The sequence below is a fragment of the Lasiosphaeria miniovina genome, assembly GCF_030549165.1.
Source record: "Lasiosphaeria miniovina strain SMH2392-1A chromosome Unknown B0T26scaffold_5, whole genome shotgun sequence".
Classification (NCBI taxonomy): domain Eukaryota; kingdom Fungi; phylum Ascomycota; class Sordariomycetes; order Sordariales; family Lasiosphaeriaceae; genus Lasiosphaeria; species Lasiosphaeria miniovina.
In genome coordinates, this window is record NW_026848224.1 from 88,784 (window position 1) to 111,697 (window position 22,914).

Consider the following 22,914-nt stretch of genomic DNA (forward strand, 5'->3'; position numbering starts at 1 on the left):
AATTCTCGATCTGCTCTCGAGTCATGTGCCACCCACCTCCTTTGCGAGATAGGATGACAAACGCAGAAGGGTGGTAGGTGGTGCCCTTGTACAGTAATTTCATCTGTTGCATCGTACGCTTGTCACGCAAGGCAGCTTCACGGCCTGCCTCGTTTTCTACGTTTGTGCTTGTCACGCAAGGCAACTTCACGACCTGCCTCGTTTTCTACCTTTTGTTACCGCCACCAACGGTTCAAGTGCACCCTGCCATTTCATAGACCTCCCCTCTTTCCGAAATTGCAGATCATTATTCCCGTCGAAGCACGCATCAGGTAATCAATCAACTGCCATCCCTCGGTCGTCACCCCTCGGTCGTCAATCAATTGCCATCCCTCGGTCGTTACATCCTCGGCATTGGCCAGCGCCCCAAAACCATAGGGTGCACCCACAGCGCCAACGAGGAGGCTTCATCCGAGGACAAATGCCAAGTCGCGGCCGCCGAGCACTTCATCCACGACGCGCCGGGCACATACCCGCGCCTCTGCCGGCTGTCTGACGGCCCCGTCCTCTGCTGGCTCGGGGATGTCAATTGTTCTTCTCACAAGAATTAGAAGCGGCGGGCCAAGCCACGATGCTCCTCGTCAGCCCGGACAGGGGCCGCACGTGGTCTGCCCTGTGGCGGTAACGGGTGCGGGCGAGCGGCTGCGCGACGGGATGGTGGGCGTTGCCTCAACACGCGACCGGGGCCGCGATGCGCTGGTCATGGCGTTAGAGACGACGCGCCGTGGCACCTTCTCGATCGAGTGTGTCGTGTCGTACGACGACAGAGCAACCTTTGGGTCGCGCCAGACGGTGTATGCGGCGAGTCCAGGACGTAATGCCGGTGCGCCGCAGATTGCGTCGTTTCCGGACGGGACGTTGGCCGTTGTTTTCATGACTGACGAGCGAGTTGAGGGGGTGCCAGACTGGCCGAGGAAGGCTGGTATTTCTGTGGTATTCGGTGCTCCGCCTCGTCACGAGAACATAAAGTGGGGTCGGAAGCAGATCGTGAGCGAGATGGGAGCATGGCCTGGAGCCGAGAGGGTTGGAGACGGCGCAGTGCTGGTAGCCTATGAACACAACGGGAACGTCCACGGCCGTTTGCTCTTCTCGGCTTAGGGAGCGGGCGGGCAGTCTTTCGCACGGCCTATGAAGAAATGAGGGGTGGTGGGGCTTTATCCCCTTTAGGAATGTCTTTACATGAGCCGGCTCTTCACGGGGACAAACATTACCCAAGAACTTCCGACATGATGATATTCTCGGTCTCCGGTCTACCGACCGCTCACCGGGGGCCGGGTGGATTTTAAACATGGGCTATTGCACGTTGTTTCCATTTCGTATTTGTAATGCAAGACTCGCCACGACGGCAGCGGTGGACTCCATGACCCGAAACGGCTCGGCCGTTGACAAAGGTTGGGTTACATCCGGGAACCACCAAGTGGTCAAGGGGCTAACTTCCGCAGCCCTTCGGACAATCACATCACCACTGATGACGAAAGTCCTGTGCGAAGCTTGAGCGCATTGTTTCTCGAGGAAATGTGCTCGTGGAGGACTGTTGGGGTGGCGGTTCGGAGAGAGCAGATCAGGATAAATAGCAGCTGCGCAGACGGTTGAACTCGCACCGCTGCTCGGGATTCAAGCCAGCAACTCAGATTCAAGCCAGCAACTCAGATTCAAGCCAGCAACTCAGATTCAAGCCAGCAACTCAGATTCAAGCCAGCAACTCAGATTTGAGCCTCGCAACTCAGATTCATCCCTATAAAGCAGCTTTCAACTCTGACACGATGCACTACTCCAACCTGGCCGGGGCTTTCTTCGCCCTCCTTCTCCCCGTAACCACCCAAGCCGCCGCAGTGCCGTCGTATGCGACTCGCAGCATTGCAGGCGTGTCGGTCGTCGACACGCCGATAGTGCGCGCGGCGCAGGCGTTCGCGCAGGCACACAGCGCCGACTTTGCCTACAAGCACATCATGCGGTCGTGGCTCTTCGGCGCCCTCATCGTCAGGCATAACACGACGCTACAGGGCGCCGTCGACCTCGAGCTGCAGGCCGTCGCCGCGCTGCTCCACGACCTCGGCTGGGACCGCTCGCCCGCCTCGCCGTTTGTCACCCCCGACCGCCGCTTCGAGGTGTGTGAATTTCTGCTTCACCTCGCTATCTACCCATCTGTGCCAGCCACGCATGAAACTGCGCTGATGAGCCAACATTGACACCTCGGCTATTCCTAATCTAGGTCGACGGCGCCTTTGCCGCGCGCGACTTTGTTCTCGGGAACAAGGCCAGCAGCAAGGCGTGGGATGAGCGCCGCGTGCAGCTGCTGTGGGACTCGATCGCGCTGCACACGGAGCCGGCGATTTCGTACTACAAGGAGCTGGTGGTGGCGACGGTCAGCAAGGGCATCCAGATGGACTTTGCAGGTCCCGCGTTCGGCGTCACGCAGGCCGAGTATGCGGCGGTGCTGCGCCAATTCCCCAACGCGGACCTCAAGAAGGGCGTCAACGAGACCATCATCTGGCTGTGCCAGACGAAGCCGGCTTCTACATACAGTGAGTTGCCTGTTTTTTGTGGTTGCTCTCGATATGGAGGTTGCGTTGTGGTTTGCTCGAAGGCTGACGAAAGGCGTTAGACAATTGGCAGCAGGAGTGGGGGCAGTACGTGGGAGGCTACGAGGCCGAGGCCGAGAGCCACAAGCTGGTCAATGTCTTACTCCAAGATCTGCACTGAGATGGTGAGGTGCTGAGGAGAAGGGCGGTGCAGAGATGGTAGGCGGTACTCCCAGCAGCCAGTAAAAGATGAAATTAGCCGACGCCCAGCTTGCTAGAATCAGATATTTATTCGATGCGGCATTGGTATCTACTTGAACTAGAAAAACTAGAAAAACTAGAATAGTTATCTTGGACACGCAAAGGGCAGACTCTAATTCAGCCTACAAGATAGGAGACTCTAATTCAGCCTGCAAGATAGTACCTTGGGTGGATAGTGGTTTCCTTGTAACCATCAATTTCGTTCGCTGTTCCCTGCTTACAATCTCGGTCTCACGCGAGCCTGGTCACCCCGGGATTGGTAGTGTGTACCACGAGACTTGGTAATCTCTGCGTACGTGTTCGGATAATTTTGCGGATGTTTTTTGCGTTTACTATGCTCCTAGTCAGCGACTCGATCCAGCGCGAGGACATGCAGACAAAACTCACAATGTCGATCCATCTGGCCATCCACTTTTCCACTGTCGCCTTGGCTTCGTCGACCAGACCCAGTTCGAGGAGCAGCTGGACTGATCCGCGGATGCCAGACTCGAGTGCCGAAGCAATCCACGCGTGCGTATACGAGGTGTGCTCTCCGACGAAAATCAGCTAGCAGACAGAGATCAGTTCATAAACTAGTTAGGTACCTAGGGGCCTCGGATGACGGGGGACTCACTCCGTCGTACGTCTTAAAGTACTCTGGGATATACAGCCGGTGCTGTCCGACAGTCGGGCTGGCCCAGTCGCCCGAGGTCAGAGGATCGAGCAGCCAGCACCGGCGGTTGAACTTGCCCGTGTACAGCTTGCGGGCCTTGTCGCCGTGGATCTCGACCATGGCGTCCAGCACGTACTGGACGTGTTCGGTCTCGTTTGACGCAACCCAGCGCTCGGCCCAATCCCCAGACGAGTAACTCGCGAGCATTGTGGCCGGTCCCGAGCCGTTGATGTTGTAGGACGGGTAGCAGATAGACGCGATGCCGGGGATGTCGGTCGTCGTCGAGCAGCCGCCCACGATGGGGTTGTCGTAGTGCTCCCAGAAGCGCTCGCTAAACTCCAGCGCCACCTTGCACGCCGACACGTAGTTCAGGTTTTTGATGGCGTTGGAGATGGTCGTTGGCAGCTGCGGCAGCCGCCACTTGCGCACAATGGTGAAGGGCGCCGTGATGACGGCATAGTCATACGACTCGGTGTGGAACTTCTGCGACTTGAAGTCGTCGCGCCACTGCAGGTTGACCTTCTTCTTGCCGTTCTGCGTCGCGAACTGGACTCGTTCGATCTTCTTGTTCATCGACGTGACCTTGTCAACAAGCGGGTGGAACGCGAGCGGGAGCCTGTTCAAGCCTCCGTCGATTGTCTTCCATGTCCCGGCCGAGAAGTACATTGTCTCGTACATCTAGAGCGAGGAACGCCACACTGTTAGCTGCTTCCTGTCCCCCAGAGCTTAGTTAGACGAGGATGTCTGAATAAAATGCGGAACAACGGCTTACGGCATCCCAGAACGTCTCGCTGCCCCCGCCGTTCACATCCGTGTCGTTGAGCGAGCCTCCCAGATAATTGACCATGAAGGCAAACTCGCTCCAGACATCGCCGCCAAGTCCTTTAAGACCGTTCGCTATTTGGGAACCGGAGACGTTAGTATTTTAGCCGCGTTTTTGAAGCACGGGAAAACCGGAACCAACCTTGCCAGTCTTTGTGGGCCTTGAACATGTTTCTAGCCATTTCCACATTGAACTCGGGACCGGGCAGGTAGCTCTGCACCGCTGCAGCGAGGGCTAGGGTCGAGTTGTCCAGGGGTCGCGTCGGGGCGCCGTAGGCCGGGTTTGCGGAAATCTGCGCAACCGTCGGCGGCAGCCCGCTGGGGAGCTTGAAGCCATTCTTGTAGACTAGGCCGTTGGGGTTCGACTGGATCCACGGGATGAAATCGACGCTCAGGTTTTTGCTGTGCTTGTTGAGGCTGTTGAGCTCTTCGGCGAGCTGATACACCAGCTGGTGGTCTGAAATGTTCAACGTCTCTTTGGTCGTAGGGTCCGTGTAGGTCCAGGGGAAGCGCATGGGGCCCATTTCTTGGTACGAGTAGTTGAACGGACCGCCGGTGAGATACTCTGTGTGGACCCTCCCGCCCAGGCGGCCGCCGGCCTCGATGATTTTGATGTTCTTCATGCCGGCTTGGCTGAGGACGAGATAGCTCATCAATCCCGACATGCCGGCGCCGACAATGGCGACCTCCTTGGCCTTGGCGGCCTTGACGTCGACAGGGCCGGGCTCCCGGTTCTTGAGGAGCTCGACGCCCTCAAACCACGGCCCCAAGGTATCGATGCCGGTGGCATTGTTCATGGCGATGCCCACTATCGATGGTTTAGTGGAATATTCAGTGGTGCCTGGAAGTTGGTGCCTGGAAGCTGAAACCTACCGGCTCGCTTCTCCGCCCTGCGTTTGTGGCGCTGATGAAGCAGCTGGGGCTCGCTACGGCCAACAAGCACATTGCTGCTGTCCCAGGCGGAGATGCAGCCGTCTGAGTCGGTATCTTCGGGCAGCACCCAGACGAGTCGTGTGGCCGAGCCTCCCTCAGTCTTGCCGAGGACGTGATGGGCCTGGTCTGGCGAGGTTGATGTGCAAGAGCCATACGTGACGAGCACCTCGCCGCCGACGACCCTGGCAAAGTCTACGTGCACATTGGCGAGACGCGAGGTCACGGCGGTCCGTGTCTCGAGCTTGACGGGCAGGTTGTTAGACAGCGCGGCAACGGTGCTGGCGCCGGCCACGAGGAGAGGAAGGAGCCGACCAGCCATTTTGGGAGTTTGAGAGACTGCTGCGGGCGTGCATGGATAGCGACAAAGGAACCGATGGCTACTGGGACTGACATTGAGGGCAGAGGCGAGATATATAATACGGGCGTATCTACGTGTTGCAGGTATGCAGACCCCAGGTTGGTCGGGGCCTGTTGGGCAAGCGGGCGACCCTCGGAAGCTGCCGAGTGGGTGCGTAGGTGGGCTGTGGCATTCGCCAACTCGGATCCTGCCTAACCATAATCATGGTCAGGCTGGCAATCTGGATGACTGATCTTGATTGTTGAGACTGGATTGAGAATTCCGAGCACTCTTCCCTTTCAGACGAGGGCACTGGCGGTCAAAGAGCGCAGCGTGCGTCTGACAGCCTCCCCGGCCAGGGAGAAAAGATACCAAAAGCCGTTATTACGTTTTGTAATACTGATAGGGCGGCTCCATAATCCATTCGGGGGCCGGCCTAGTGTCTCCAAAGTGGAAGGTCCAACACGGCTATGCACGGATTGGACGCGAGAACGAGCTAGCTAACCCCTGTCCGCACTCCGCACCACGCCGCTTCCACCAGAATACCGATCGGGCACCGGATCACTTGGCACCCGCCTTGTCGGTAGCTAATGCGGGCATGACAGGTTGCAGCGCACCCCGTTCACTATTCACTAATAGCGACTGCTGCAACGTTTGGAGTCCCACCCGCGCTTGTCGCACTGATGGTCTTATCGTTTATGTACGTGTATGATGTAATTCTCGACGGTAGCTCGTGAATCTAGAGAATGGAGTCCTCTGGAGAATGGAGTACCTCGCATTCCGAGACCTGTCTTGGAAAGGAGGGCATAAGCTACTGCAGGCCCAGTACAGGGCGGGGTTCCGGACAATCCGGCATCGGCCAGGCTACAACTGGAATGGATGGGTCCCGGCCAGGACCCTTTTCTACGTCTTGGCGGTTACGTCGCCCGTTACACAGGCCTAGCTCACGAGAACACTGGGAGGAGGCTGGGTGGCAGGGCGTATCTGTACATGCGCCCTTTGCGACACGTGGCTGGCCCGGTAACCCACCTCAGTACTACGCAATCGCCTACCTAGGTATATGAACGTATGTACATAGGGACGCTGGTACATGGGACGTTGGTACATAGGGACGCTGGTACATAGGGACGCTGGTACATAGGGACGTTGGTACATAGGGACGCTGACATTTACTGTGCAGTAGCTACATACAGCAGCAAAGTTTCAAACCAGAATGTGTCCGTAGGGGGGCTGTCGATTGCGAGCTGTGCCTCTCGTCTGCAGAGTCGACTTAATTCAAGGAACTAAGCTCGGACACAACACTCGACGTATCCGTTTCGCCAGGGCCCTCTCCACGGCCCAGTTCGCCTCCTGCACAGTCATCAGATATATGGCAACAGACTGGGCAGAACGCCCTTGTACGCGGTGCCGCTGGGTGGCTCGATTCCATAGATGTAGTCGCCCCACCATGGACCGCCCCCCCACCATAGCCAACCGGTCCAGACGTCGGTGTTGGCGGCCATGTACGACAGCATGCCCGTCAGCGCGCTGATGCACTGCGCGTTGGCCCCGCCGGCCGTCTCGCCGATGATGCCCTTCTTGCCGTTGGCCTTGAGCCACGCAGTCGCCGCCTGGATCCGCTCCTGTCCAATGGTCGACGACACGCAGTTGACCGACGTGCCGGATCCGTCGCTGTCCAGATACTGGTGCATCTCGTAGATGATCTTGTCCTGTGGGTCTTTGAGCGCCGCCAGGTTCGTGTTGCCACTCGTGGTTGTCTGGCGTGGGCATGTATGTTAGCATTTACAGAAAATGGGGAGAGCGGAGGGGTGGGAGGGGGGGAAGGAGGAGGAGGAGGAGGAGGAGGAGGAGGAGGAGGAAACGAGGAAGAGGAGGAGGAGGAAACGAGGAAGAGGAGGAGGAGGAAACGAGGAAGAGGAGGAGGAGGAAACGAGGAAGAGGAGGAGGAGGAAACGAGGAAGAGGAGGAGGAGGAAACGAGGAAGAGGAGGAGGAGGAGGAAACGCACCCAGGTCCATGCACCGCTGTACGAGTTGCCCTCGACGAGGATGTACTGGGACGTGGCGCCCGCCGCGCGGATGCCGTCGATGGCGGCTTGGTTGAGGTTCTTGACTAGCGTTTGGTCCATGTCGTGATATTCGTTGTTGGTGTCCCACATAACCTTGGAGTTGGACGCAAATAGCTTGGCCGTCGTTGTCCACCACGCCTTGAACCCGTCTACGTCCGTGATAACCTTGTCATAGTACCGGCCTGGAAGTTCGGCGTCAGCGCGTGGTCGCTTTTTTAGTGCTTGATTTTTCTTTGGTCTTCACATCTCAAGGGTGCCTGCGTGACTGATTGGGCCCTGCGTGACTGATTGGGCCCTGCGTGACTGATTGGGCCCTGCGTGACTGATTAGGGAGCGGGACTTACCAAAGTTGTGGGGGTCGACGATGGCGTAGCCGCCCTTGCCAGTGATGTAGTTGACGATCTGCATTTCAACTATCATCAGCCGCGGGCGAGTAGAGAAGTGGACACGGCGGGGAGAGCCAGTTGGCGTCATACCTCCGTTAGCCCCTGTGAGTAGGTCGTGTTTACTGTCCCGGTCAACTTTGTGGGGATGAGACGCTCCCTATCCGTGTTTCGTTTAGCATCCTCCCACTCGTGGCTCTTGCCGTCTGGGATGTTGGCCTTACATCATGAATGGAATGCGGAAAGTGTTGAAGCCCTTGCCCATCAACGTCTATCTCTGCCGTCAGTTTCGTTTAGTCTACTTCGCCGCCGTCGGGGCTGTGCTCACGTCGATGGAGGAATGGACGGGCCAGGTATAATGCTTGCCGAGCTGGCCCGGGAGGTCCTTGTTGCCGAATTCGGCACCCGACTGGTTGACGCCGTCGAACTGGAACTTGCTCGCGCGCTTGCTCGTCTTGGTGGTAGGGGTTGGCGCATCGCCAGTCGGCGCCGCCAGAGCGGAGCCCATGGCAGCGGCACCGACGAGGACGTCAAGGAACCGCATGGCTGAATCAGGTACTGGCTACCTCTGCTGGGCTGCTGATAGTGAGCAGGGTTTTGATCCCAGATGACTGCCCGCGCATTGAGTTGCATCGGCTCTGCTGGGTCTGGTTTCTTTATACAATGCTTCGAGGGCCAGGCACAAGTCGGCCCTCATTTCACCTGAAGGCATCACCATGCGGGCGGAATTGGTTGCTCCGCCCTCGTTAACGGCGAGATAGAGTGCTGGTTCAATGACAGGAGCCGGGCTGCACAGGCCGGGACGCACAGTCCCAAGGTGCCGTGTTGCAAGGGGCACGCCGTCCCGGGGATTTAGAGTCGTCGCTATGCATTCAGGCATTGGCCTGGCTGAGCAGGGTCATGTCAAACTCCTAATTAGGTTTGTGGGGTAGAGCTGGGCAGTCTGGAAATACTTGCTAATTATTATTTCCCCTTTTCACTCGTTTATGGCCAGTCTTCCCGCCAACAGCACCCCAACAGCCGGTAGTCGCGGGCTGCTCAAAGTTGGGGTTAGTGGGGTGATTGCGCTTGCTCGGAGACATCTCATCCGCCCCCCTCCCCCTTTCCCCCCCCCCAACATAGCCGAGACGTGGAGAGCGGGCCGGCCGGCAAGTCAAGGTTCAGACGAATGCGGTCGACGCTTCTCGAACATCAGCTTCCCAACTGGCATTTTGTTTCAGTTTTGTTATCGGCCTTGCGTGACTGAGAAATAATCAGCTGACTGCTTGTTGTTCATGGGCTGTCTTGGACCAGGGGCTGTCTTCACCAGTTCTTTCAGGCACGGCAGTTAACATAATAGCTAAAGTTTGCAAACTTAGTACAATAAAGACAAGAAAGAGGGTCACATAATCCTCACTTGACAGGGACAGTGGTAATTGCGTTCATTCTGAAACGGAGTCAATGAACGGGAACCTATGGTTTCAATGTTCTATTTTCTATCTAGAACTAAACATTTCGCAAATAGCCCAGCTCCGCCTTGCCGCCACGTCATGCGCCGGTGAGAATAGAATTTGCGACTTTCTCGGCAAGCGCATAGATATTTGCTTGAGGGTGGCCTGGGAGAGCAAAGGGAAGGATCTAGGCATCGACGGCGCGCAGGCCGCTAACGCCAAAGACCTTCGCACCCCAAAGACCTTCGCACGCCAAAGACCTTCGCACGCCAGTCGACAACAGCACCGGCCGAAACATTGGTACTACTCATGGCGTTGGTGGCCGAGGCGTGCCAGATCGGATTGCGTTGGCGCGGACCCAGGCCGGGATGTCGGCGTTGGACTGCACCGCCGGGCCGCGCCGGGTCTCGCCACCCACTTTGACGGCATTGGTGGCAGGCGCGCTCCATGCCTCGCGCAGGCGCTTGAAGGCGGCCACGGCGGCCTCGGGATCGACCGTGTCCGTCAGCCAGCCCATGTCGAGAACGGGAGGGTCGGCGATGTTGGCGCTCGAGATGGTGACGGAGCCACGCGAGAAGGGGTTCAGGATCACGGCGCTGAGGTCGCCCACTGTCGCACACTGTGGGAACAGACCAGACCAAATATGTTAGTGCCGCAAAGGCCGCTACACCAATGGGCGAAAGCATGTGAGCGGGTTGCGGGGTGTGCAAGTCAAACTTGGAGATCGTCAGGCACGGGCTGGGCCCTCTGGTTGGGGGTTTGACAAGAGGGAGGACAGGACGACTTCGCTACCAGACTAAATAAATAAATGTTATACTCTAGGTCTGCCTCGCTATTAAAAGCGCCAGTAGATCCCGGATCTAGCCAAGGCGTTGAACCCGAGTTATTATTACCATCAAGTAACTGGCGGCGGCGGCGGTGACTGCTGCTGGTGCTAGCTGGCAATACATATTTTGGATGCCTAGACTAGAACAGCAAAACAAACTCGGTACGGATATGCGGTCGACTATTATTACCTATTCCATCGCCCTGCCCAGCCTCCTTGGAGGTAAAACTACCGGGATCCAAGATCAACGAAATGCGAGGACTGTATGACACGGGTCTTGGGGTGCCCATCAGCCAGCCCACCAGGCGAGCCACGGCTTGTGGTTGGTGGCCCTGGGACTTAGCCGCCGGATAGGGCCCCCAATCCCAGCAGCAAGTGTGCAAGTTATTCTCACAAACGTTCGAACAGGTAGAGAGAGACAAAGGGGAAAGAAAGAGACAAAACGGCAAAGGTAAACTATCACTTCACTTCCCATCTCATCTCCTCGTGTTCTAGCTGTGTTCTACGCCGACTACCCGCCGTTAAGCCTTGCCTTTGCCTGTTCGCAGGCCGGAAGCTAGCAAACTGACAGATACGAAGCAGCTCGCCCACTTTCACACTTGAAAGCTCCGCTAGGGAAGTTAGTGTAGGGTTAGGGTTGACCCCGCATTGGGAGATTGATCCGGCATTCGTAGCTTCTAGCCTTCGGCCTAGGAACTTAGAAAAAACAACCCGTTCTATCGATAGTTTTTCACACTGCAAGGTACGGCGAGCCACGAGTTAGTCGAGAGCCAGTGCGGTATAGGGCCCACTTCCCGACCATTGCTGACGGGATGGCACGCCAAGTACTGCAGACCAAAGCTTGGCTCACTCCGGATGACCAGCTAATACCAGCAGGTGCTTAGGCGTTGTCAATGCACCCTCCCCCGCTTCCACCAGCAGCCGCCCAAAGGCAGACCCAAATACCTGGCAAAGGCGCACGAAACTGGGCCACGTCCCAGTTGACAGTTCGAAGCTCGACATGTGCCGACGTGGAGAGAGGACGGGGAAGATCGACAGCCGGATCTCAGGTCACGTCTTTGGTCTCCCCGACCAGATCGCCAGATCGCACTCTACCACACTGTTGACGAGAACTGCGAGGGATAGCCTATGCGCAATAAGAACACGTCAGTGAGCCACATCGTTGACGAGCTGCTATCCAGATTAGCAGAATGCTGGAAGGCAATTAGAACGTGATCAGCCCGCCTACACACGGCAAACAGCGGCTCCAAGAGACCGAACCAGACCTCTGACAATAGAAATGACGACGAGATCTTCTCATGTAGGTAGGTAGTACCGCTTGCAGAGCCCTCACCGGTCCCGTCTCCGTGCAGCCACGATGTTCCCCGCGACACCTAGTACGGCGACGGGAGCTCTGAGCTTTGACCCAGTAGAGGTCTAGGAAAACACCACAAACACACAAATCGAGTCGTTAACTGCCGCTCCGGCCAACTAGCCATGGCCTTGTCAGGAGCGGCACGAAGCGACATTCGGGTCCCTCTAGTTAGCGGCCACGGCAAGGCACCGATTCCCACACTTGGGAGCACATGCGGAGCTTGCTTGGATTCGTGCCGTGCCTGCTGGGGCATTGCCGTTGCTGTTCGGTTGAGCTCTGGTATGTCGAAGGCGTCTGAGCGTTGCTGCAGATCACTCACTCGCCAGCGAGCAGCGGTTCGTGGAGAAGAAGAGAGGAAGAAATGATCCACAATGTCCAAACGAAATGGTAATCCTGCCCTGCTGCTCCCTGCCAAATACTTATTGACGGCGATCCGCCATGGGCATGCCGGCCCATGTTCTCATCAGCGTCGGATTCGCATTTTTTTGTTGTTGTTTTTTTTGTTGTTCCTCCTGTCATCTGGCCTCCAGCATCCAGCCTCCTCGGCGCAATTCCATCATCGGTACCTGCATGCAGCCCATCAAGGTAGGCTAACAACTTGGTCGCAGGTTCTATATACTGGCTTGATAGTTGCAGCCATCGATGGTGGGTCTCTCTTCCAGTCCCCCTTGATCTTCCACCAAAAGGTGGGTATCCGGGTGTACAGAGGCTAAGGGGGATAACAGCTATCAAGTATGGGTTCGGTCTCAACATTTGGGATGTTCCCCTCGAGACCGAAGTCTCGATGCAAAAGGTAACTACCTCGGTACCGACATGTGTTCCTCTGCCAGCCTCCTATGCTAACAGTTGCGCCTGTAATCAGTGTAGCTTCACCTCTCCGGTCTTGTACCCGTCGTCCTCGGCTTTATTACGCTGTCAATCATCAGGTTCCTCCTGCGTGTCCTCACAAAGGACCATGTCTGGCGGAAATCGCTGTACGGCCTCGCCGCGTGGGCTGTGTGCTCGGAGAGCGCATTTACCGTCGCCCTATTTCTCCAGTGCCGGCCCCTCAACTTCTACTGACAAGACGATCGAGGGCAGGTGCTTCGACCAGCCCAAGTTCTCTACGCCGACGCTGCCCTGAACATGGCAACCGACATCTTCATGCTGTCGCTGCCCTGGTTCATCCTCCGCAGTCTGAATCTCTCCAAGAGACCCAAGATTGAGCTTCTGCTCGTGTGCTCTGTCGGAGTCTTGTACGTTCGCTGTCTTGCCCGTTTAGATCACTTGACCAAGCTGACATGCTTCTACAGCACTCTCGTTTCCAGCATCGTCACCTTGCCGGTCCCAGCGAAGAGACAGTGAATTGCAAACTGACTTTAGGGTCCTACCAATAGTTCACAATTATATTTATATTTAATTCGTCTCTACTTCCAGCACTTCGAATGTCGCCCGTCCGCATGTACTTGTAATTTTGAGCAAAGTGTTATGCTGCGCCACTCACGACATCTATAAACTGCTGAAGCTAAACGAGGCTGTAGCTGGTAATTATTATGGTAATTATTATCGGTGGTAGGGAAATTATAACCGAGCTCGGCCTACCCTACCTTGAACCTTGGTTGCATCCTGCCTCGGTATCTTTGCTGAGCTACCCCTGGGACAGACGAGGGCAGTCTGGGTACCTACCTACCTACCTACCTACCTAGATACCGCGGAAGTTCGGTTCCCCCAGTCGTTATCTGGCACTGATATTAATGAACAGCCAGGCTTTGGGCAGTGCGGCACATTTGCTCCGCATTCCGAGCTAGGCGAGAGCCGCAACCCCATATCAGCCATGACTAGCCTCATTTATCCCGGAACCGGCACCGCCCCCCCCCCCCCCCCCCTCCCCCCCCAACCTCCAGCGTCATATTGCCGGCCGGGTTACCATGCAGTCTGCTGCAGCGGGGGTATGGCGTACATAATGTAGCAGCCCTCTCTCCTTCGACGACGATGCCGAGCAGAGATACTCGGTGGCGTGGAACCGGACACAGCAACATTGGAAGTCGCCGACTGACACAGCAGGAATGGGAGTTCTGGCGCGACTTGTAATAGCTGTGGCTGCGGCATCGATAGGCGGCGTCGTCTCAGGGTCTTCTTCGCTCGCCTCGGCACCGCCGGCCCAGTTCACGCCCAACCCGCGTGTCGGGCCCGGGGGCACCAAGTACAAGGACTCTGCGCACTTCCGCGTGTACGGGGCGACAAACGACTCGTTGGCCGACGGGGCTATTGGCATGCTTGAGGCCGCGTATGCGTGCTTCGTCGACGGGCTCGGGTGGCGCAGCCCCGGGCTGAGCTTTAAGCAAGACACGGACGACGGGCCGTGGAACAAGCTCAACGTGTATCAGGTCGACACCCTTCCCGGCGCGGCGGCCAACACGCCGACGGACCCGACGCTGGGTCTCGCGTGGCTCAATGTAGTCAAGGACTACATGGCGGAGCCGAGCGTGGTGGTGCACGAGTTCGGCCACGCCCTGACCTACTGCGAGCGCTACTGGATCGACCAAGGCCGCACCGGTGCTTGGTGGGAGACGGTGGCCAACTTTGTCGCCGACACGTACATCACGTCCAGCTACTGCGCCAGTTCCAGGGCCAAGTTCAAGCAGAAGGACAACGGCAACACCCTCATCGACCTCAAAAAGGTCGTTGGCGACTCGTACCAGGTTATCGTCGACGGCACAAGAGATTCTGGGAATTATTATCAGGCCTGGCCCTTCTTCACATACATGCACAACAACCCGGACAACATCACGGGGTTGGGCCCAGCCATGTTTCCGGCCGTGTGGGTGCGGTACAAGCGCAACAGCAACGAGACGCCGCTCCACGTGCTGGACCGCATCGTGTCGCCCACCAAGATCCAGACGGTCGTGGCGCGCTACTGGGCTCGCATGGCCTTTGTCGACATTGGTCACGCCAAGGCGCAGGCCCAGTTCGCAGGCCAGCGCAAGAGCCTCAACTATGTCAACTGGGACGCTCAGGGCGGCACCGGAAAGTACCGCGTCAAGACCGCCCGGCGCCCGCGGTACATGGGCGCCAACATCACGCCGCTCAGGACGACGGCGGGCAGTCCTGTCGTGGCCGTCAACGTCACGGCGGCCTCGGCGCCGTTCACAGCCATTCTGGCAATCCGGGCTGGCGACGGGAGCGGAGCGGTTAGATACGTAGAGCTGGCAAACGGCGTTGGGCAGGCGACGCTGGGCAGCGGCGAAGAGGCCATGCTAGTCGTGGTCAACACGCCCGCCGCGCTCGTGCTCTTCGACCCGTTCAACCTGACGAGCGAGACCAACACAGGCGTCGACTACCAGGTCCAGCTCACGGGGGCAACCATATAGCTAGACTTGAGGTAAATGGCTGGGGGGGCTGGCAATTATGAAATTTTCACTGGGCCGCGCCGCCAATGCTGGTTCGGTGTCTTTCGACCAGGGTACCTAAAGTAATGATAGTAGCGGTTACGCACCCAACTCGCGCCCACCCTCGTCAAACAAAAACAAAGAGTGTTGACTAGTTCAGGATGGTGAGACTCATTGCAAAGGGAATGTTAGCGGCGGAAGGGCTGGGAGGGATAACGTCAGGGGCTATCCTTTGAGCATCCGGGCCTGCCGGTGCTATACCTATCTAGGTGGGCCGGGATTTGAACCTTTAACTGTCGTCCGGTGCTTTTGTGGAATCCAGGTAGGATGGTTAATGTATCTTTGTAGAATTGTTGGCCGCCCTCACTCTTGAGGTTCTCACCATGTCACCAAATCACCCGAATAGTAGGGAGTGACACAATATTCACCCACGGGATTTTCGCTCCTAGGGGGCTCTTCAAACTAATACTCATCGGCATTGAATAACCATAGCCTTAAATCCTGGCATGGCGAATAACCAATAGTATAGAATAACTGGCTTGCACAACGTTCGTTTGAAGCGTATAACCTACGGCAGGGCCATCGGGGGGCAGATCTCCGCTTCTGCCTGGGGTCTGATATCCGTAATGTGATTCCCGTCTACATACCCACCAAATTCTGGTCATGAAGCTGGCCCTGCTTCGTAGCCTGTAGGCCGCAAGACACAGATGGAATAGATTAACGCCCCTCAAAAAAATAGTTTTCCTAGCTTACTCCGCGACACCCGGTTCCCTACGCCAAGAAGCTAGAACGTCGGCTTTTCTAGTTATCGGTGCCGTGTTGATTCCTGATAACCGTAATTACTGGAGTTTCCCATACATCCAGGACACCAACTACCTACTTAGTCTCATCCTTCTTGACAGCCGGCTCACTAGTTACCTTAATCTCCAAGTATGTATTAAGTAAGGTCGCGACGGTGCAGCTCTTACCCGCAGCTCGAGAGCAGGCCATAAGACGCGAAGACGCGACAAACTCGGTTGCATTGTCTCCAACCCCATAACCAAATTAGAAACAGAACAGAACTGAATGGTATACAGGTGGTGGCGATGCTGCTTGTTGATTAGCAGTCTAGAGAGTTAGTTGACTAGTCTCCTAAGTAGATCGTTAAGTCAAATTGATCCTTGAACTAAAACTTCCGCTGCGCCAATGAAAGACGATCCCTTGACGAAGAAACGACGCCAGAATGATCGTCGGCAGCCGACTTTGTCTTACATCCGTCCGTGGCGGGAGGGATAAACCCAAGCCTCTCCCTCCATTTGTCCGTGGCCACTCCATTGTCCGAAACAGACCTTCCCCTGACCAACCATCGTCTACGGTTTGTTACTTTACATTTTATCTACCTCGTCTATTTGCCTCCTACATGGCCCATCTGTGTCTGGTACATTATAGCATAGACCCGATCATCTTGCGGCTCTGATGCAGTGCTTGATCAAGGCTCAATGCGCCCCCATGTGCCTAAGACGAGCGATGGGAGCCGTCTCCCCAACGCTTATTGCGAGCGACAAATTCGGGAACGGTATGGAGTACCTGCGAGCGCAATGAACGTATCGTCTGCGAACGCGTTGCAGTGCTTAGAAGGCGGCGCGGCGCGAATTCTCGACCCGTCGTCATGTTTCCACGTTGGTCGTCCAAGACGGTCCAATTGCGTCGTGTTCGATGACGACGCAGTGACGGTACTGCGGCACCTCCTTGCGAGAGCTCTGAAAGGAAGCAGCTACCGTACCCCTCCCTCCCAAGAAGCCGAGAGCCGCACAAGTCCCAGCCCAGAAGAGGGTGGCCCAAGTATGGGGAGTCGGGCTTCCTATCGGCATCCCTCGACGATATGGTGTCGGTGGCAGGGGCCCAAAAAATTAGGGCCCGAAGCGACGTGCAACCAAAGAAGAAACTCCAAAAACGCTAATGGGTCGCCTTACTCTTTGACATTAGGCCAATGGATCTTATTGCAGTCACCCTGCTTCTTGATGAAGTTTTGGATGTGGTCGACGTCCCACCCGCTGAAGGGGCGCTTCTTCTGATCTTTTTCCTTCTTCACGGGTTGGCCAAGTCGGAATGATTTGCCAATACTGCACTGACCATCCTTATACAGAAACTGAAAGCAATCGCTGAGGCTCTTGCATGCAGCAGCGCAATCGTCAAACGACTTGTGCGCCTTCTTCTCGAATTGGTTGTAGTCCTCGGCCTTCTTCATCCGGTCGAGCATCCACTTGTCCCACTTGCGGCTCTCGTCTTTCGTATCCAGATAGAACCGGTCATCTGCACGATTGTTCCAGTCGTCCCGCTTCGCTGCGAGTTTCGGCGCAAAAAACTCGTTGAAGATATCTCGGATCAGAACCGGACTAGGTCGCGAAAATGCGCCTTGCTTGTTGTATCGACGACGTTCGAAATCCCAGAGACTGTTGATCTCCTCGCTATTTACGTGGTGCATCGTTACAATGGGATGGCACCAATGGGACGGCCCGAAAGGTATAGTCGAAGGCTTTTCGCCATTGATAGTGGGCCACTGCAAGCGGATGGTCAACATTACAATACCAAGGGCAATGGACGGTGTGGGCGTGGAAGGGAGGCCGGGAAGGGAGGCCAAACGCAGGAGTCGGCGGTCGCATGCGAAAGAGCCGTACCGCGCGGCAGCACCGGCTCAAGCAAGGTTCAAGGGAAGCGAACCGCTTCTCAGACGGGAACAATCGGGATCGGATAAACTTACCACTTGGTTGACGCCCAACTCGGTCGTCTCCTTTAAGGCCATGGCAAACACATAATCCCCGCAGCACTCGCCCTTGGCTCGCGCGTCATAGAGGTTCCCGACGCCCGGATGGTTGACGACAAAATCCTCTATGGCTGCCTTGCTGAGCACGTAGCCGGACCCGCCATGGCCAAAGCTGAAGTTGTTGATCAGGGTTACGCTGCCGAGATAGTGCTTCTTGGTCGGCTTCAACTTCTGCAGCCAGTGCACCAGGCTAGGCCACAAGACATAGGTGTCGGCGTCGATGAAGACGTACCAGTCGAAGCCCGGCCTCATGGCATACGTCTTCTCAGCCATGTGGGTGTTCTTGTACTTGTCTAGATGCCAGCCCTCGCTCTTTGGATCGCCGAGCTTGTTGCAATTGTCTTGGTCGACAATGCAGGCTTTTTGACGACGGTATAGGTCGAAATCGGGGTTTCCGTCTCGTACCTCCTTCAAGACGGTCGAGAGGCTGTCATGGATTTTGTATCCGGCGATTTCCTGGTCCATGTCGCTGAAAATGAGGAAATTGGGGATGCATTTGAGCATTGTCATCAGCTGTGTCGGCAGTCTCGCAAACGCCTCGCTCGCGCCCGTCTTGACCACAACCAACACGTTGTTCGCTTCGGGAAAGCCATGGCACATGGGATCGCGCCCGGGCGGCGGGCGTCGCGTGTCGGTGCCGTTGCCGTTGCCGTTGGACGCGGGATACGTGTGCCCGCCGTTGTTGAAGCTTCCAGTGCCCTGTGGTGCATACTGGCTCTTGTGGGGATCTCGATGGTAGGGAGGGTCGCCAAGGCCTGACCAGGCGCCGAGCCGTTGGTAGGCCACAAGAAGTGCAAGCAAGGTCGTCGCGGTCAAGACAACAACCGCGAGGCTCCTTCGACTCGGCATCTTCGCGGGCAAGCGCAGAAACGAGTCGCGGGTTCTGATCATTGGGTAGGTGTGACGAGGCAGCGGCGGCCCCCTTCAGGTTTGTTGTTTCCGTCACCTCATGGGCAGGCAGCGTCGGGTCGGCTCTGTGGACCTGAGGTGGGCTGGAGGTGGGTACGCTCGATGCAGGCACGACAGCGAGGGAAGGTGCAGAAGGCAAGATCACTGAAAGGGCAGGCACCAGATTTAGAACGATTAATAGCCCGACGATCCGCACGAACACGGGCCTACCAACTAACCAACCAACCAGGAGGAGAATTTTACACACTTCCTTCAACCATCCGAACGAACTAGATCCAGCACGGAGACGTGTATTCCAGATTCGGTGGGTGGGTGCCGCCCGACAGGGGTTAGCAAATACGAGAGAGCCCAGGCTGTGTTCAGCTCCTCAAAAAGTTCCAACAAGTCCAAGCCCCTGCTCCGGGGACACAAGACGGCGCGGGGGCTTCCAGGTGGCAGGTGCTGAGCGGAACCTTAATTGCTCCACTCCCACGCGAATCTCCCTACCACGCGCTGTGGAGCCTCCCTGAACAGCATCCGATCTTAACAACGGGCGGACCTGGTGGGTTGAGGTGGTTGGTAAGCAGACACCTACGGGATGGCACCTCAGTTACTCCGTATAAACGCAACATAAAAAAACAAAGGCAGAGCTCGACAGCATAGGACCCGGATGGCCGTGCCGATGTGCAAAGAAACAAGGCGGAGCTCGACAGCATAGCGACCCGGACGGCCGTGCCGATGTTTCTTAGGTGTCAAGGCGCTACGGGCTCAACCGCCAGCTCATGTCAAAACTGATGAGCTGAATTAGGTAGGTACCCACTTTAGCGGGGTTTAAGTGGCGCCAAAAAAAAGGCAGGAGATGGCACACGACGAGACTCGAAAACTGTACGGAGTATTCCGTACATACATGTACAAAAGCATCGGGACTAGGAATTGCCACACCCCTTTTAAACATGGCGTGACGGAGATCTTGTCATCGCACAATGCTTCACGGCGGGTCGTACAGCCAGTCCGCGTGTTTCAGGTTCCTCGCTCCTTCACACAGCCCGCGCAGCGGCGCGAAGTGCATAAAGGTTTCCAGAATATGGGGGCGAAACGGGTTCTGGAGCCATCCAGCCACCTTTTCAGGCTACCACGGTCGGCGCAACGACCCGAGACAAAGGTATTGCAGTCACAACTTTAGTATAAAAACGTGCACGCCAGAGGCCAGAGCGGGCTCCTTGATTCACTGATAACCGTAGCACTAAATCTTTCCGGGTGTTCAATCCGAGTCTAGTGGGATCTTGGTCCAGAGAGTCTGGATTTCAACCAAGACAGACACATACTGTACAACCCACTGTGGCGGTCTTAGCGGGCCTGGAACCGCAAGGTTACCTGCCTTCTGGAGTGTCTGTCAGATTGGGAATTCCCGCACGTCAGCAGCATCCGCTGTCCCATTTTGTGATTTCCAGGTTCCAGCCCAGCCCGCTATTTTTAGAGGGGTAGGTAATATGTACACTTCAGGGAACCCCTTCAGGACAGCACACCTGTTGAACAGCGCCGCTGGTGCCACCGTGCCGATGAGGCCCCCTCGGATGCCCTCAAAGCCAGTCAGCTTCGAGCAGTCGGCCGTCTTACGAGATGCTCAATATTGAATCATGTCTGGTGTCTGATGTGAGCCCTAGAAGTTGACAAACTCGAAATTTCATGTTCCCCTCTCCTGGATTACATAATACGCATGGGAGCATCACGCCCCGCATTTCTCGGTGGCTGAGTCGACGAATCCGCGGGACCAGAAATCACTGGTGGGAATCTTTCCGAATCGGCCCATCTCTACCGAAACCCTCCTTCCAGATTCCATCGCGAGTTCGAACACCACGTCGCAGTCGGCGACGTCGCAGTCGGCGACACGAGAGCCTGCCTTTCTGTTGCATTAGAGCTTGGCGTTTGCGCAATCCCACCGTCAAGCTCCACAGGTCGCTTTGTATTCTGTGGCCCGCACTTCCTGAAGCACTTGACGAGCGCCTTCTGGCATTTTTCCACGGCGATCCACCACAATTGAATGCAGTGTTGGACCGATTGCCATTGACAGCTCACCTGCCTTCCCTACCCAAGGCACCTAGGCAGGTACGGTACCCAGTCAGCATTGCTAAGAACTTTGCCCCGACCCGCGTGTTTGCGATTCCTCCTCCCTGCAATCGACGAGCCGCAGGCGAACTTGCACATTTGCCGAGACAGAGCACCTCGATCAGCACCTCGATCCTTCGACGCGTCACGACTCTTTGGCGTTGGTACGGCGCTGCCCGACTCTCACGAGATACCGACGCAATTACAAAAAAGCCGCTTTTTCCGATGACTAGCAAAGAAATACACGTATAGACAAGAGTTGCTTGAGGTCCAGTGTGTCTGTGCAAGACTTGGGGTCTCTTTCCGCGGGATGACGACGAGCGCCCGCCCGCCCCGAACCTGATCCCCTCCTCGAACCTGATCACCGCCCCGAACCTGATCACCGCCCCGTCCTGTTGACTGCCTGCCCGCCCGGTATCCTTTCGCCCACGTCCCTCTTTTGCTCGACTATGCAACGAATGCCAGAACCGCGGCGCCCATCCCAAATAGCAATGCCCATTTCGACACTCGTTTTACAGCCTCGGCGCCTCCCGAAGACCCTACTCTTTCCGTCTCTATTCGGTTCGGAGCTTTAATGCACGACAGCCACCCCGCACTGTCGTGCGCCTGCCCGCCCGCACCACGATGAGTCCATGTCAGTAGGACAGGCCATACAGCCCTTTCAGCGCTCGCAAACGCCGAGTCATTGTCCCTCTCCGTCGGCACAGATGCCGCGGCAAAAAATGCAAGTCGATGGTCATCCGCTGGTGCCGTGGTGTCATTTGACGGCGTGATCTCTGTGCGAGGCGTGATTAGCACCACCAGCTGGCGGCTGAGAAGCACAGTCGGCTACTTACCATACGCGGTACCGCTTTCGCCGCTAAAGTGCTTGGCACACACGTCGGGCATGTCCAAGTCGGGACACCCGTCATCTGTGCTGGAGTTGGAGGCAACACTGTTGACTTGCAACTGCTCGATACACTCGCTAGGCAGGAGAGGCGTGCAGCTACCATCCAACTGCGCCGTCTGGGCCGTGTTTGTCTCGGCACTGCCCAGTCCGTGTGCAAAGATGACGGCGCATATCCTCCAGCTGTTGGTGTCATAGTTGACTGGTATCGCAGCAGGCGGCTCAATGAATAGACCGGTTGTCTCAATAAACTGGCCCTTGTCAACAGAGGCGTCGTCTGAGCCAGCAAGTGCCACGTTGGCTGCCACGCCGATGAATATGCTCCAACCTGGAAGCTGGCTTCCGGTGCCGTCAGTGGGGCCTCCCGGGATCGACGTGTTGTACCCCTTGATTGGAAATGTCGCATTTGACACGGCATCGAATGTGACGGCGATGATCTCCTGGGCCGGGAGACCAAACACTACTTGGCCGTCGAGGTCCCCGCCCGCGTAAGCTTGAGCTGAGGCGACGAGCGGGTGGAAATGCAATGAAGCAAAGAGAATAAACGACGCGCAGACAAGTTGAGCCATATCGAGAACGCTAAACCACTTGCTTGCCGGGTGAGTCTGGACCGTCTCTTGACAGCAAGTGAAAGCTGGAAGCCTGTTGAGTACTTCGAGCGGTTGAGCGGTTGAGCGGTTGAGCGGTTGAGTACTGAAACTTGAACATTGACTGGCGGCCGGGGACCCGGGAGTCACTAAATTATCCCACATAGTGCACGTAGTGCACGTAGTCGACAGTTCTAGACCTTGGTAGTGAGCTAAGGCAACGGTTCCCCTCGATGGGAGCTAATTTTAGTGCATCGTTAGTATAACATTCCCCTTATTTTAGGAAATCCCCATTTTGGCTCCGGTCAGAGCTGAGAACTTGACGCTTATTTACCTCCATTTTTCTGATACCACTCATACAAGTTCTGTCTCATTCTGGCTATATACCGCCACCCTCTCATGTTGTTGTACTCCAGATCATCCTCAAGACCTAAAGTGAGCAAGTTTCCTGAGGGGGCACAATCAATGTATGCAAGAGCATTGCCAATGGTGACGGTTTGAAAAATAAAGCGTTGAGGCCCGTTTTCTTTGTCGCCGCTAAACCGCACTAATCGACCCGGCGAACCGTAAAAACGCAGAAGGTTTTGGCCCGGCAGGTCTAAAGCAACCGTGGCCGTTTGCCTGGCTATTCGCCTGCGCCTTGGGTGGGT

The 22,914-nt window shown here is 56.4% G+C and overlaps 10 protein-coding genes across 10 annotated transcripts; 4 read left to right on the forward strand and 6 right to left on the reverse strand.

Moving 5' to 3' along the window:
- Positions 1 to 336: 336 nt before the first annotated feature.
- On the forward strand, positions 337 to 1,591 carry B0T26DRAFT_335841 (uncharacterized protein). The gene is made up of 2 exons (XM_060434446.1): positions 337 to 1,430; positions 1,482 to 1,591. Exon 1 carries the CDS (start codon positions 562 to 564, stop codon positions 1,135 to 1,137), a length of 576 nt encoding a protein of 191 aa, XP_060293687.1. The 5' UTR covers positions 337 to 561; the 3' UTR covers positions 1,138 to 1,430; positions 1,482 to 1,591.
- Positions 1,592 to 1,802: 211 nt separating this feature from the next.
- Positions 1,803 to 2,742, forward strand: B0T26DRAFT_649868 (uncharacterized protein; the record flags this gene model as incomplete). Its single annotated transcript, XM_060438132.1, has 3 exons — positions 1,803 to 2,147; positions 2,252 to 2,564; positions 2,645 to 2,742. 3 exons carry the CDS (start codon positions 1,803 to 1,805, stop codon positions 2,740 to 2,742), a joined length of 756 nt encoding a protein of 251 aa, XP_060293688.1.
- Positions 2,743 to 2,816: 74 nt separating this feature from the next.
- Positions 2,817 to 5,548, reverse strand: B0T26DRAFT_752610 (L-amino-acid oxidase-like protein; the record flags this gene model as incomplete). Its single annotated transcript, XM_060445543.1, has 6 exons — positions 2,817 to 2,831; positions 3,210 to 3,368; positions 3,436 to 4,152; positions 4,247 to 4,371; positions 4,439 to 5,104; positions 5,170 to 5,548. The coding sequence occupies 6 exons, from the start codon at positions 5,546 to 5,548 to the stop codon at positions 2,817 to 2,819; spliced, it is 2,061 nt and encodes a 686-aa protein (XP_060293689.1).
- An 855-nt stretch (positions 5,549 to 6,403) lies between these two features.
- B0T26DRAFT_714081 (uncharacterized protein) lies at positions 6,404 to 6,731 on the reverse strand (the record flags this gene model as incomplete). The annotated part of the gene is made up of 1 exon (XM_060442164.1): positions 6,404 to 6,731. A coding segment is annotated over exon 1 (211 nt), but the record flags the coding sequence as incomplete, so codon positions are not given.
- Positions 6,732 to 6,824: 93 nt separating this feature from the next.
- Positions 6,825 to 8,766, reverse strand: B0T26DRAFT_336016 (glycoside hydrolase superfamily). Its single transcript, XM_060434447.1, has 6 exons — positions 8,345 to 8,766; positions 8,241 to 8,287; positions 8,110 to 8,176; positions 7,978 to 8,035; positions 7,574 to 7,815; positions 6,825 to 7,323 (listed from the first exon to the last, which is right to left on the reverse strand). The coding sequence occupies exons 1-6, from the start codon at positions 8,558 to 8,560 to the stop codon at positions 6,928 to 6,930; spliced, it is 1,026 nt and encodes a 341-aa protein (XP_060293691.1). The 5' UTR covers positions 8,561 to 8,766; the 3' UTR covers positions 6,825 to 6,927.
- Positions 8,767 to 9,753: 987 nt separating this feature from the next.
- Positions 9,754 to 10,132, reverse strand: B0T26DRAFT_752612 (uncharacterized protein; the record flags this gene model as incomplete). The annotated part of the gene is made up of 2 exons (XM_060445544.1): positions 9,754 to 10,055; positions 10,117 to 10,132. 2 exons carry the CDS (start codon positions 10,130 to 10,132, stop codon positions 9,754 to 9,756), a joined length of 318 nt encoding a protein of 105 aa, XP_060293692.1.
- A 1,585-nt stretch (positions 10,133 to 11,717) lies between these two features.
- B0T26DRAFT_336083 (uncharacterized protein) lies at positions 11,718 to 13,059 on the forward strand. The gene is made up of 4 exons (XM_060434448.1): positions 11,718 to 12,271; positions 12,352 to 12,419; positions 12,489 to 12,861; positions 12,919 to 13,059. Exons 1-3 carry the CDS (start codon positions 11,998 to 12,000, stop codon positions 12,747 to 12,749), a joined length of 603 nt encoding a protein of 200 aa, XP_060293693.1. The 5' UTR covers positions 11,718 to 11,997; the 3' UTR covers positions 12,750 to 12,861; positions 12,919 to 13,059.
- A 380-nt stretch (positions 13,060 to 13,439) lies between these two features.
- Positions 13,440 to 14,976, forward strand: B0T26DRAFT_803474 (uncharacterized protein; the record flags this gene model as incomplete). The annotated part of the gene is made up of 2 exons (XM_060447090.1): positions 13,440 to 13,554; positions 13,700 to 14,976. The coding sequence occupies 2 exons, from the start codon at positions 13,440 to 13,442 to the stop codon at positions 14,974 to 14,976; spliced, it is 1,392 nt and encodes a 463-aa protein (XP_060293694.1).
- A 1,817-nt stretch (positions 14,977 to 16,793) lies between these two features.
- B0T26DRAFT_779384 (uncharacterized protein) lies at positions 16,794 to 19,401 on the reverse strand (the record flags this gene model as incomplete). Its single annotated transcript, XM_060446666.1, has 3 exons — positions 16,794 to 17,533; positions 17,735 to 18,680; positions 19,397 to 19,401. 3 exons carry the CDS (start codon positions 19,399 to 19,401, stop codon positions 16,943 to 16,945), a joined length of 1,542 nt encoding a protein of 513 aa, XP_060293695.1. The 3' UTR covers positions 16,794 to 16,942.
- Positions 19,402 to 21,238: 1,837 nt separating this feature from the next.
- Positions 21,239 to 22,246, reverse strand: B0T26DRAFT_650544 (uncharacterized protein; the record flags this gene model as incomplete). Its single annotated transcript, XM_060438192.1, has 2 exons — positions 21,239 to 21,567; positions 21,628 to 22,246. 2 exons carry the CDS (start codon positions 22,244 to 22,246, stop codon positions 21,239 to 21,241), a joined length of 948 nt encoding a protein of 315 aa, XP_060293696.1.
- Between the last annotated feature and the right edge of the window lie 668 nt (positions 22,247 to 22,914).

Excerpts from the sequence above, each read along its gene's own strand:
- B0T26DRAFT_335841 (XM_060434446.1), top strand. The coding sequence starts at position 562 with ATGTCAATTGTTCTTCTCACAAGAATTAGAAGCGGCGGGCCAAGCCAC.
- B0T26DRAFT_336016 (XM_060434447.1), bottom strand. The coding sequence starts at position 8,560 with ATGCGGTTCCTTGACGTCCTCGTCGGTGCCGCTGCCATGGGCTCCGCT. Across the intron at positions 8,288-8,344 it reads CCGTCCATTCCTCCATCGAC|ACGTTGATGGGCAAGGGCTT; the intron begins GTGAGCACAGCC and ends CGGCAGAGATAG. Across the intron at positions 7,816-7,977 it reads CGTCGACCCCCACAACTTTG|GCCGGTACTATGACAAGGTT; the intron begins GTAAGTCCCGCT and ends CCGAACTTCCAG.
- B0T26DRAFT_336083 (XM_060434448.1), top strand. The coding sequence starts at position 11,998 with ATGTCCAAACGAAATGGTAATCCTGCCCTGCTGCTCCCTGCCAAATAC. Across the intron at positions 12,272-12,351 it reads GATAGTTGCAGCCATCGATG|CTATCAAGTATGGGTTCGGT; the intron begins GTGGGTCTCTCT and ends GGGGGATAACAG. Across the intron at positions 12,420-12,488 it reads CCGAAGTCTCGATGCAAAAG|TGTAGCTTCACCTCTCCGGT; the intron begins GTAACTACCTCG and ends GCCTGTAATCAG.